Raw genomic sequence first — 12,646 nt, 5'->3', positions numbered from 1 at the left:
GCTGTGTTAGCAGGTCTGTGTGCGCATGACAAGCTAACGTTTTCAGAGCCTTATTCTACATGATATCTTTGCTGTCTGGTCGCTTTTCCTCCTCGTGACTTAAAGGAAAAAACCTGGGGGTGGTTCTCCTGAGGAATGTGAAAGGGGTTAGTTATTACTGTAAGCAGGAGTACTGGTACGTGGGTCTCTTGCCTCTGTACTTCTATTAGTAATGCTACCGTAAAGTAGTATTAAGACTGTTGGAGTGAAAGTGAATTCAGATTAGACTTTCCGAGAAGCTTCTCATGGCAGGTTTCAAAGTACTTGAGTTATCCACTTAAGTGATGCTTCGTGCTGTGGCTGCTGGAACTTTTCTGCTGGTCTGGTGGATATCTTTGGCATATTCTTTCCTTACTATGATGGATATTGGCAGGACTTCAATAACTGAACAGCCAAGAGCTTTTTGCTCATTCAGCATTCCTTGAGAAAGCATTGGCACTCGCATTTGCCTTACAGAGGTCATTCCCTGTGTATGTGGTCCTGCTTTTCTTTGGATCCTGAGCATTAGCGTGGTGCTCACTTCAGCTTTCCCTCTGTGATGTCCTGTCTGTGTTCCCTGGGTGTAAGGTCCGTGTGCCCTTGCACTGCACGAGTTCCTCGGCTGCTGCCTGAAGTCCGTAGCAGATAGCAAGACCGCGTGCCAGCTTTGTCCTTTAGCGCTCCGATGATTGCGCCATCAGAGGAGCAGCACGATGCTGGAGCGCTGTGCCTTCTCTTCGTTAGTTAACTCGGTAACTCCTCTCAAAAAAAAAATATGGGCAAAAATTTTTCAAAAAATTTTTCACTAACTTCCTATGGGGCTTTGCGGTGGTTGAAGGCGTAGTTGTGATTAAGGAGACTTACCTGTCTACAATAAAACTATGCAAAGGACCCCTGAAACCCCCAAAAAAGTAGTAGTGTCAGCTGGAGCCATTGGAGTGCCTGAAGCCGGATCGTTTGCAGCTGTAGGTGTGGGGCTCTTTTTGTCCTGTCATGTTTTGTAGTATTTTTGTAAGAAGGATGTGGGCTGCAGAATAGCACTTTGCGGTTCTCGGAAAGCAAGACTTCACACTGAAACTACAGAAATAAAAAGGAAGGGGGAAAACCACTGGTGTTGGGATGGTGATAGAGCTGTGTCAAACCCCCACAGCCGTCGTCTCATTCCACTTCCATGGTATATGAGCAATTTGGTGCAAAGGCACTGCCTGAAGGCTGCTCTCCACCAGTCTTTGTTAGGGAAGTGCAGGACACCAAGACCCGCAAACATTAACCCGGACTTCTAACAGTCTGGACATACAAACCTGAAGGAGATATTTACTCCTTGTTGGGGGAGACATGTAAATCTGTGTCTTGTCTCGTTTCAGCATGCCAATGAAGATGTGGAGAGGATGCTGTTAGGAAACAAGTGTGACATGGAAGATAAAAGAGTTGTCCCTAAAGCAAAAGGCGAACAGGTAAGCGTCGCACAAAAACTTGCTTATCAAAGTAAGCACATCCGTGCCAACACCTCCCGCCGTCTCCGGGTGGCTGAGGTGCCACGACGGGATGTGCCAGGGAACGAACAAGGCGGCTGGATTTGCTCATGGTTTGTGAGTCTTGGGAATGGTTTCTCAGAAGTTGCAAAGAACTGCCATGAACAGAACGAGTTCAGCTGCCGTTTGTGCTTGCTTTGATAACCCGAGTTTTTCTGGCATCCTTTAAGTTACTTATCATGTGACAGGCTTGTGTGGTATCTGTCGTCTTACGTTCAGACATTGACTTGTGATTTAATACACTTTAATTGCTGTTTCTGAATCATTAAGCTCCTAATCTTCCTTTGTGATGTTTTGCCTGGCTAGTGCTTCTGCTGCCTGCCATGGCTGAAAGAATATCACGTGCTTATAGATGCTGCTGATCCCGAAGTTATAGCAGCACCAACGGAGTGACTTTACAGTAACGCTGACCTCCTCCTTTCTTTTTTGCTTTAGATTGCTAGGGAGCACGGTATTAGGTTTTTCGAAACTAGTGCAAAAGCAAATATAAACATTGAGAAGGCATTCCTCACATTAGCAGAAGACATTCTTCGAAAGGTAGGTGCTTCCATCTTTTGTTTGGGGGGGGCGGGGGAATCCTAAAATTTCAGCTCCTGTTGCTTCTGACGTTTACCTGAATTGTTGCAGCTTTTGACATTGGCACATTAACACAAACGAGTCCCTGTAGGAGGACGACTGTACATCTGAAGCTCGTTTGATGTTTCAGTATTGTAGGGATACTATCTAGAGAGAGGAGTGTGCATCAAAGAGCCGAGAAATGTAAACTTGTAGTTGTTCGGCCCTTAAACTCGCGGCTGTGTCATACATGTGTTTGGAGTGTTCAGTTGGCGTGGAAGAGAATTGTCCTTTCCCTGCCACCATCTCCATCGTTCCGCAACATCGTCTGAAAACTCCTCAGCGCCTGTTGGGGAGAGTTTCGATGTGGCTGATAGAACAGGTGAACGAGATCTGTCACTTCCTACCTTGTTTCCAATGGTTAGCCCTCTCGGCCCCCGCGTTTCGTTGGAGATTTATTGGACGTTATATTATCATAGAATCAAAGAATGGTTTAGGTTGGAAAGGACCTTGAAGATCATCGAGTTCCACCCCCCCTGCCATGGGCAGGGACACCTCCCACCAGCCCAGGTTGCCCAAGGCCCCCTCCAGCCTGGCCTTGAACACCTCCAGGGATGGGGCCTCAACAACCTCTCTGGGCAACCTGTGCCAGTGCCTCACCACCCTCACAGGGAAAAACTTCTGCCTCATGTTTAATCTAAACCTGCCCTCTTCCAGTTCATATTGCAACTGAGAGAAGAACGTGGATCCCAAACATGCAAAACGTGCAAAAATATGTATTTGGCAGATAGGGATCATTTGATATCTGTCCGAGTTACATTTGAGCGTTAGAGTAGTAGTCTTTTACTATCCTGTGCAACCTGTTGTAGGTGCCCCTGCTCTGGCAGGGGTTGGACTGGATGGTCGCCAGGGGTCCCTTCCGACCCTGACCAGTCTGGGATTCTGTGGTCCCCTTCCTGCGGCCTGCACCCCAATCTTTGTATGCCTGCGGCTACGTGATACCCCTATACGTGCGTCCCTGATGTCTTTCATGAGTAGAAAATGCATCAGCTTCCAAGAGCTGCCACTATTTTGCTGCAGGATTGGGCTGGGCCGCATAGGTGGGTGGCTCCAGGGCTGGTTCCAGTTAGCTGATGGGCTCCCGTAGGCAAGGACTGGGTTTACAGGGTAACCCCTGTGCTAGTCCATTCCCGCTGACGGCCAGGTCGTGTCTCTCCATCGCTGAAACTCCATGGAGCTCCAGAAACGCGGGTTGGCCGACTAGCAAACATGCTGTGCTCCTCAAGGAATGACCCCACGCGTTTCTTCTGGGCTCCAGCGTAGCGGTAGGGACTGCCCCGTATGGAGACCGCCTCCATCACTGTCTTCGGCCGTTCTCCTGCATGAATGCGATTGAGAACATCATCCGAGTTCATCGGTTAGAAATTTAGCGCACGGTCAATGCTGAATTGTTTCACAGCCCTTCTGAACACATCTGCTCAACAATGTCTGGTTCCCCCTTGTACCTTCTGAGTTGTTTCTTCATCAGTTTTTGGCAAGCTTTGTGTGAGGCGCTGGGTGGGAATCCCTGGCCTCGGGTACACGGGGGCTCAGGCGAGCAAGTCTTACTCGGCTGACCTTCACATTTTCATTGTGGGCCTCAGAGTATTTGTGTGAAGAGCCGGGGGGGTTGCTTTTGGAAGGCTGTGCCAAAGAGAATAAGAAAAGGAACGGAGAGATGAAACTGCAGTATTCTGGTGAACGTTTGGGTTAGTCTCCAGGCGGCTGAGAGGAGATGTCAGCATCTGATGGAAACCACTTGACTTTGATTCTTGCTTTGCTCTAACCAAGTTTACGTCCCGTGACGCAGAGCAGCCTGTTTTGTCCGCTGCCTCGGAGACTGGTGTCCTGGTTAACTGGAAGGCAGATGGTTTTGAACAACCCTTCTTTATCCCTAAATTACTCTGTGGGTTTTTAAGGTCATTAGTTCACGTAATTTAACTTCAGCTTGTGTTAGCTGTAGGCTGTGACTGACTCGCTGCACTGAAGTCCGAGTGTCAGTTGGAAGAGGGGGATCTAGAAATAGTTTGAGTTTACTTTGGGGTGGTCCAAGTTGAGAAGTCGGTGGTTTTTCCAGCTTTCTGGTCCTTGTTTATTTCAAACGAAACAACAAAAAAAACCCCAACCTTCAATTGGTTTTGCGGACTTTTGCTGGAGGGGGGAGGAGGGTTCCCTACAGTCCTGCGCAGCTCTTTGCCCGTGCTTTTTCTCAATATTATCTGGTGATGTGAGTCTCTGTAAGCCGCTGTGTCTTCGGCTCCGAGTACTTTATTTCCGAATGTCTCAAGAGTCATCTAACGCTGTTTTTTCCCCACTTGTTTCATTGCAGACCCCTGTAAAAGAGCCCAACAGTGAAAATGTAGATATCAGCAGTGGAGGTGGGGTGACGGGCTGGAAGAGCAAGTGTTGCTGAACGTTCTCCTATATCACCAATCGCCATCCACCGCCCCTTTTTTCTCGCTGCAAAACAAACCACTCTGCCCGTTTTTAACCTTAAACCAATGTTTTGTTCCTCATCTTAACAAGCTCCCGTCTCCCTTTGGTTTTCCGTTTAGGACAGCTTGCGTACTCTAAGTTTCTCAACAACATGTATAGGAAAATCATCTCCGTGACTTCATTTTTTCATGTACCTGCTCAACTTACCACTACGTTTTGGTTGTATTATAGTCCCGTTCCTCCTGACATTAAAACATATAGCAATCATATTCAACTCTCTTCTGCAAATTGTATAAGAATAAAAGTTAGAATTAACAATTTATTTTGTACAACAGTGGAATTTTCTGTCATGGATAATGTGCTTGAGTCACCGTATTCTCTAGATGCATCAGCAGAGAGCCAGGAAAACACTCATTTTCGCCTTGAGTATGTGAGTGGGGTTTATTTTGTCCTGTGCCTTATGTGGAAAGGAACTTTTGTTTTCACTTTTTTTTTTTTGTTTGTTTTAATTTCTTTTCTGGTGGAAGCATGTGCAGGAGACATACCATCCATACTTGACCATTTTAAAATACTGAACTCTTTTTTTGTGATTGCTTTCTGTAACTGTTGGTGTAATGCATCGAGGACAAAGGGTGGTGCAAAAAAAAAAAAAAAAAAGAATATTACATTTAATCTGCTGTGTCTCCTTTTTGGTGATCTAGCCATTCAGAACTGTTCTGCTGCCATTTTTTTTTCCTCACTTGCAGCTCTTTCCTTTTGCCTGCATGCTGCTTTTATTTGCATTTCTTCATGGTGTGATGTGTTAATTAAAAGGATGGCAACGTGGTATGTTTGCCAAAAACTTAATACAAAGCACTGATTTAGCTTTCAAGGTAAAAATGTTGAAGATACCTACTAATTTCCCTCTAGCCGATGTCGGTTCACTAGTATACCTTCTCTCTCCTCCTGCATAGCCGTTGGGTTTTATGATATGGAAGAGTTATTTGCATGCACTAGTTTTCTATGGAGGGTGATGTGGTTGTCTACTTTCTGTGTATGAATATAACATGCGATTCCCAAACTGACAGCAGTTAACATGAACTCTTACGTTCTCTCTTACTCTCAGCCGCTCCCGCGCGCTGCTCGGCAGCCTGGCCCAAGGCTGAGCGAAACTAGAATTCGGAAAAGAAAAAAAACAAAAACCAAAAAATAAAAAAGTTGGCAGTTTTAATTTATTACCGCCCTGAAAACTTTCCATTTCCCCGTGTGAAAAGCCGAGTCCCCGCTCCTTGGCTGGCTCTGGTCCTCGCTGCGGGGCTGTGGGACCGGGATGGGGCACGGCCCCGGCGTCCCCCGTGGCTCCGTCGCTTCTCGAGGGAAGGGGTTAAGGACCGCCAGTCCCGCTTGGTTGACTGCTCCCGCCGAACCGAACCGGGCGTTCAGTCCGCAGGAGCGGTTGTACGTTCACGTGCATTTAAAATACCGCGTAGGAGAGCTGCTCCGGCCAAGGACAAAAAGAGATTGTGAAATAGGCGCTTCTTCCTCCCCAAGCCTCACCTTCTCCTTTAACGTCGGACGAGCTCGTGCCTCGCTCTTGTCCGCGTGGGTTTTGGACTGTCTCCGGTAAATAATTAAAGTAGTAAATAACGCTGATTTAATTTTAATGAAATGATGGTGTTTTAACATGGAACTCCTAGTTTTGAACGGCTTCCCCCCCTCCCCCCCCACCTCCCTAGTAACTTGACCGAGGGGTCTCCCTTGTGTTTCGGGCTTTTTGTCTCCGTGTGCGTTAGCCCTTCCCAGTCGAGTGGCCGTTGGGGCCGGGCAGGACGCTGGGACCGGCGGGGGAACGGGCACCGGGGCCTTTCTGTCGGCCGGCGCCTGCCGCTCAGCGCTGTAAATAGAGTCCGGCCACCTTTTGGTTAAACCTGCACTTTCTAACCTTATCAAAAAGGGAAAATTGGAGAAATATACATCAAGGTTGGTTGGGGTGGGGGTTTTTTGTTGTTGTTGTTGTTGTATAATCCTTGTTTTTAAACGTGAGCTTTTTATTTGCTTCCAGGGGCTTGGCTCCCTCTGTGCAAACCCCTGGGGATGCCGTGTAGGCGCTGTGTTCGTTGCCAGCCGCCAGGTAGAGAACAGGCCACTCGCTGGTCCTCCTAGCTCCCGCCTCCCTTTCCCGTTCTCCTTACCCAGTGAATAAACTGCAACATTTCTAGACGGTCTACTTCCGTTGGTGTGAAAACCCCTGAGTTTTAACCGCGTGGCTTGGCTTCGTTGTGTGTTGTGGCGCGCAAGGCCCGGCCGAGGAGGAGTGAGCAACAAAAGGCGATGCAGATGCTAAAAGGAAAAAAAAAATAATAATAATAATGTTGGAGGAATTTGCAGTAACTTTATTTCTGCTGGTGTTCTGCTAGCTAGCAACCTAACTGCTTGGGAAACCTCTCCTGGGCAGACGCCCCTGCCCTGCGCTGGCGGGGAGCGAAGCCGAGGGGCAGCCTGGAGACGGTGCCAAAGCAGCCGCCCCTGCCCAGCTCTGCCGCCCCTCTCACAGCAAAAAAGGAAAAAAAAAAAAAAAAAAAAATTAAAATGTAACTTAGATTAAATTGGTGATGATAAACGAAACCCCGAGGTTGAATCTCTCCTCCAGGGCTGTTAACCCGCTCTCTGGTCAGGGCTGCCCCGGGGCAGGGGGAAACGCGGCGCTTCGGACTCGGATGGTGGAAAAACAGCCTCAACTTAAGGTCTAGGATTAATTCCCATGCCTACAATTTTTTACTTAATCTTTTAATATTTTTGCTACTCCACTCTGGCTTTTTATTTAAAACACATTCTTTTGTACCACTTACTGTATCAAATTGTATAAAAGATCACTGTCCCATTCTTGGTCATACCAAGAGCAAATAAAAGCTTTTATAAACTTGCATTGGTTACTTCCTCGGCCCCGTTCAGTTCCCTGGAGGATCTATTGATAACACCCGGGCAGCACAAGTTGGGCTCTCCAGCGCCGGCGCGCTGTGCCCGGGGGCAGAGCTCTCCCTTTTTCTCTCATTCCTACAGAAAAGCTCCAGTCTCTCATTTTCGGAGGGCAGGACTGCCCCTGCTGCAGCGGCGTCTGCCCGCTCCCGGTGTGGAGCCCCGCGGGTGGGGGTACCCCGGCGGTTGTGCCCCCCGGCGCCTTGCTCGGGGCCTTTGCAGAGAAATTTTGGGAAAGCGGCCGTTTCAGCCCTTCCCTCCCCCTACCCCAGGTCCCGCTGCGGATGGGAGATGCGGGTGGGTTTTCCAGCCCCCTCGAGCCCCAACGCCCACTGGCTTTATGTATTTCTGCCCTTTCTCACCCGGCAGGACCCATTTGCCTTCTCCTGCCCTTTAGGAGCGGGTGCCCCGGTGGTGTCCCGCAGCCTTTGGGGACGTCAACCCCTGCAAAAGCTCGGCGGGGGGCCTGACCCCCTCCCCGCAGCGTGGGATGGCGGAGCGGGGACATGCTTCTCCTTCCCTCCCGCTGCCATGGTGCCAGTAACCGGGAGAGGGTGTTTTTGTGCTGCTTTCAGTAATAAAGCTGCCGCTGAGGCTGCGAGGGTGTCGCGGTGGCAGCCCCCGTGTTTGGCGGGGGTGGACGGGGGGCTCGCCCCTGCCCGGGGCGGGGGGGTGACGGCGGGGCGCAGGCCATCGCCATCGGGGGGGCGGCAGTGCGAGGGGATACCGGGAGGGGGACCCGGCCGGGACCTCCCCCCACGGACACCGTCCAGCGGCTCTCAGGGTCCCACTTGTCAGCGTCATCCCTGGCAGAGTCTCAAGTTTTTCCCTGTCCTCCTGCCACCGTATTGTCCCTGCTCTGTCCCCATCCCTGCTCCATCCCTGTCCCTGCTCCTTTCCATCCCTGCTCCTTTCCCATCCTTTTTCCATCCCCATCCCTTCTCCTTTCCCATCCCTTCTCCATCCCCATCCCTCGTCCTTTCCCATCCCTGTTCCATCCCCATCCCTGCTCCATTCCTGTCCCTGCTCCATCCCTGTCCCTTCTCTTTTCCATCCCTGCTCCATCCCCGAACCTGCTCCTTTCCGTCCCTGTTCCATCCCCATCCCTTCTCCTTTCCCATCCGTTCTCCATCCCCATACTTCTCCATCCCCAAACCTGTTCCTTCCCATCCCTGCTCCATCCCCATCTCTGCTCCTTTCCATCCCTTCTCCTTTCCCATCCCTTTCCCATCCCATCCCTGCCCCTTCTCTGTCCCTATTCCTTTCCTATCCCTTCTTTCCCATCCCTGCTCCATCCCCAAACCTGTTCCTTTCAATCCCTACTCCATCCCCATCCCTGCTCCATCCCTGTCCCTGTTCCCTCCCCGTCCCTGCTCCATCCTCATCCCTTCTCCTTTCCCAAACCCGCTGCTTCTGGCAACTTTTCTGTGTGTTGGGGCTTTGCCCGAGGGGTGAGGAGGAGCAGAGAAGGCGGCTGGAGGGATGATGAGGAGGGAGGGATGAAGGCTGGAGTGATGGGGAGGAGGAGGGAGGAAGGCTGGAGGGGTGAGGAGGAGGAGGAGGGAGGATGGAGGGGTGAGGAGGAGGAGGGAGGAGGATGGAGGGGTGAGGAGGAGCAGAGAAGGCGGCTGGAGGGATGATGAGGAGGGAGGGATGAAGGCTGGAGTGATGGGGAGGAGGAGGGAGGAAGGCTGGAGGGGTGAGGAGGAGGAGGAGGGAGGATGGAGGGGTGAGGAGGAGGAGGGAGGAGGATGGAGGGGTGAGGAGGAGCAGAGAAGGCGGCTGGAGGGATGATGAGGAGGGAGGGATGAAGGCTGGAGTGATGGGGAGGAGGAGGGAGGAAGGCTGGAGGGGTGAGGAGGAGGAGGAGGGAGGATGGAGGGGTGAGGAGGAGGAGGGAGGAGGATGGAGGGGTGAGGAGGAGCAGAGAAGGCGGCTGGAGGGATGATGAGGAGGGAGGGATGAAGGCTGGAGTGATGGGGAGGAGGAGGGAGGAAGGCTGGAGGGGTGAGGAGGAGGAGGAGGGAGGATGGAGGGGTGAGGAGGAGGAGGGAGGAGGATGGAGGGGTGAGGAGGAGCAGAGAAGGCGGCTGGAGGGATGATGAGGAGGGAGGGATGAAGGCTGGAGTGATGGGGAGGAGGAGGGAGGAAGGCTGGAGGGGTGAGGAGGAGGAGGAGGGAGGATGGAGGGGTGAGGAGGAGGAGGGAGGAGGATGGAGGGGTGAGGAGGAGCAGAGAAGGCGGCTGGAGGGATGATGAGGAGGGAGGGATGAAGGCTGGAGTGATGGGGAGGAGGAGGGAGGAAGGCTGGAGGGGTGAGGAGGAGGAGGAGGGAGGATGGAGGGGTGAGGAGGAGGAGGGAGGAGGATGGAGGGGTGAGGAGGAGCAGAGAAGGCGGCTGGAGGGATGATGAGGAGGGAGGGATGAAGGCTGGAGTGATGGGGAGGAGGAGGGAGGAAGGCTGGAGGGGTGAGGAGGAGGAGGAGGGAGGATGGAGGGGTGAGGAGGAGGAGGGAGGAGGATGGAGGGGTGAGGAGGAGCAGAGAAGGCGGCTGGAGGGATGATGAGGAGGGAGGGATGAAGGCTGGAGTGATGGGGAGGAGGAGGGAGGAAGGCTGGAGGGGTGAGGAGGAGGAGGAGGGAGGATGGAGGGGTGAGGAGGAGGAGGGAGGAGGATGGAGGGGTGAGGAGGAGCAGAGAAGGCGGCTGGAGGGATGATGAGGAGGGAGGGATGAAGGCTGGAGTGATGGGGAGGAGGAGGGAGGAAGGCTGGAGGGGTGAGGAGGAGGAGGAGGGAGGATGGAGGGGTGAGGAGGAGGAGGGAGGAGGATGGAGGGGTGAGGAGGAGCAGAGAAGGCGGCTGGAGGGATGATGAGGAGGGAGGGATGAAGGCTGGAGTGATGGGGAGGAGGAGGGAGGAAGGCTGGAGGGGTGAGGAGGAGGAGGAGGGAGGATGGAGGGGTGAGGAGGAGGAGGGAGGAGGATGGAGGGGTGAGGAGGAGCAGAGAAGGCGGCTGGAGGGATGATGAGGAGGGAGGGATGAAGGCTGGAGTGATGGGGAGGAGGAGGGAGGAAGGCTGGAGGGGTGAGGAGGAGGAGGAGGGAGGATGGAGGGGTGAGGAGGAGGAGGGAGGAGGATGGAGGGGTGAGGAGGAGCAGAGAAGGCGGCTGGAGGCATGATGAGGAGGGAGGGATGAAGGCTGGAGTGATGGGGAGGAGGAGGAGGAGGGAGGAAGGCTGGAGGGACAGGGAGGAGGAGAGATGAAGGCTGGAGGGATGAGGAGGAGGAGAGAAGAAGGATGGAGGGACCGGGAGGAGGGAGGGAGGGTGGCTGGAGTAATGGGGAGGAGGAGGGAAGAAACCTGGCCGGGTGAGGAGGAGGGAGGAGGATGAAGGCTGGAGGGATGAGGAGGAGGGAGGAAGGCTGGAAGGACCGGGAGGAGGGAGGGAGGGAGGGAGGCTGGAGAATGGCACTGAGACTGCACCACCGCCCAGCAGCCACACATCCCCCTGGTTTCCATTCCACAATGGAGGTGAGGAGGTGTCTTTTGGAGCTTGGAGGTGGTTATGCTTTTTAAATGCTGAGTGAAATGTGAAAAGTAAAATTGTTCCTGGTCCTACACCCTCAAAATGATTTATGTTGGTATTTAATCCTGCTTGTGTTTCCCTGCCCACCATGTTCTGGTTTGCTCTGTGCTTTTGTAAGCAGTGGGAAAGCAGCGTGCTCCTGATTACAACCCAGGGCTGTTTGGACACAGAAGGGGGAGGGATGTGAAGAGAAATAAATAAATAAATGAGAATGAAGTCTGTAGTGATGGGGAGGAGGAGGAGGAGGGAGGAAGGATGGAGGGACAGGGAGGAGGAGAGATGAAGGCTGGAGGGGTGAGGAGGAGGAGAGAAGGAGGAGGGAGGAGGAGGACGGAGGGATGAAGGCTGGAGGGGTGAGGAGGAGGATGATGGAGGGATGAGGAGGAGGAGAGAAGAAGGATGGAGGGACCGGGAGGAGGGAGGGAGGGTGGCTGGAGTAATGGAGAGGAGGAGGGAAGAAGGCTGGCCGGGTGAGGAGGAGGGAGGAGGATGAAGGCTGGAGGGATGAGGAGGAGGGAGGAAGGCTGGAAGGACCGGGAGGAGGGAGGGGGGGAGGGAGGCTGGAGTAATGGGTAGGAGGAGGGAGGAAGGCTGGAGAGAGGAGGAGATGGAGGATGGAGGGATGAGGAGAAGGAGGGAGGAAGGCTGGAGGGACCGGGAGGGGGGGGGGGGGGGGGGGGGGGGGGGGGAGGAGGGAGAGGGGCGGGAGGGAGGAGGAGGAGGGAGGAGATGGAAGTTAGAGGGATGATGATGAGGAGGAGATAGAGGATGGAGGGACCAGGAGGAGGAGAGATGAAGGCTGGAGGGACCAGGAGGAGGGAAGGAGGCTGGAGTGATGGGGAGGAAGGCTGGAGGGAGGAGGAGGGACCAGGAGGAGGGAGAGAGGGAGACTGGAAGGGGGAGGAGGAGGAAGGAGGACAGCTGGAGGGACCAGGAAGAGGGAGGAAAGGAAGCTGAAGTGATGAGGAGGAGAAGGAGGGAGGAAGGCTGGAGGGAGGAGGAGGGATGAAGGCTGGAGGGATGAAGCGGGCGAGAGAGGCTAGAGGGATGTAGTGGAGGAAGGCTGGAGGGAGGAGGAGGAGGGAGGGATGGAGGGCAGAGGGATGGGGATGAGGTAGGGAGGAAGGGAGGTGGGGAGGAGGGAGGGAGAAGACTGGAGGGGTGAGGAGGAGGAGGAAGGAAGGCTGGAGGGAGGAGGGAGAGGTGCGGGGCAGTGGGATGGGGAGGAGGGAGGAAGACTTGAGAAGTGAGGAGGGGGGGAGGAAGGCTGGAGGGAGAGATGGAGGGTGGAGGGACGAGGAGGAAGATAGGAAGGCTGGAGAGGTGAGGAGGAGGAAGGCTGGAGGTGAGGAGGTGGAGAGGAAGGCTAGAGGGATGGAGAGGGTAGAGGGAAGAGGAGGGAGGAAGGTTGGAGGGGTGAGGAGGAGGAGGGAGAGAGGAAGGCTGGAGGGAGGAGGAGGAGGAAGACTGGAGGGGGCAGGAGAAGGGGGGACGACTGGAGTGAGGAGGAGGAGGGAGGAAGG

The 12,646-nt window shown here is 53.7% G+C and overlaps 2 protein-coding genes across 2 annotated transcripts in view; both read left to right on the top strand.

The window, feature by feature from the left end:
- RAB10 (RAB10, member RAS oncogene family) overlaps window positions 1–5,822 on the top strand; it is a 28,970-nt gene extending 23,148 nt beyond the window's left edge. Inside the window, exons 6-8 of the mRNA XM_009890370.1 lie at window positions 1,383–1,472; window positions 1,986–2,087; window positions 4,474–5,822. Coding sequence (XP_009888672.1) covers window positions 1,383–1,472; window positions 1,986–2,087; window positions 4,474–4,557 — 276 coding nt within the window. The 3' untranslated portion in view covers window positions 4,558–5,822. The remainder of the gene's footprint in view (window positions 1–1,382; window positions 1,473–1,985; window positions 2,088–4,473) is intronic.
- Window positions 5,823–12,402: 6,580 nt separating this feature from the next.
- The window catches only part of GAREML (GRB2 associated, regulator of MAPK1-like), a 12,286-nt gene continuing 12,042 nt past the window's right edge, over window positions 12,403–12,646 (top strand). The window contains exon 1 of the mRNA XM_009890369.1: window positions 12,403–12,446. Within this exon, the coding sequence (XP_009888671.1) occupies window positions 12,403–12,446 (44 nt within the window). The remainder of the gene's footprint in view (window positions 12,447–12,646) is intronic.

Source organism: Charadrius vociferus, unplaced genomic scaffold (genome assembly GCF_000708025.1).
Source record: "Charadrius vociferus isolate BGI_N301 unplaced genomic scaffold, ASM70802v2 scaffold647, whole genome shotgun sequence".
NCBI lineage: Eukaryota > Metazoa > Chordata > Aves > Charadriiformes > Charadriidae > Charadrius > Charadrius vociferus.
Note: the sequence above shows the minus strand (reverse complement) of the source record. Positions and strands in the feature narration are given on the sequence as shown.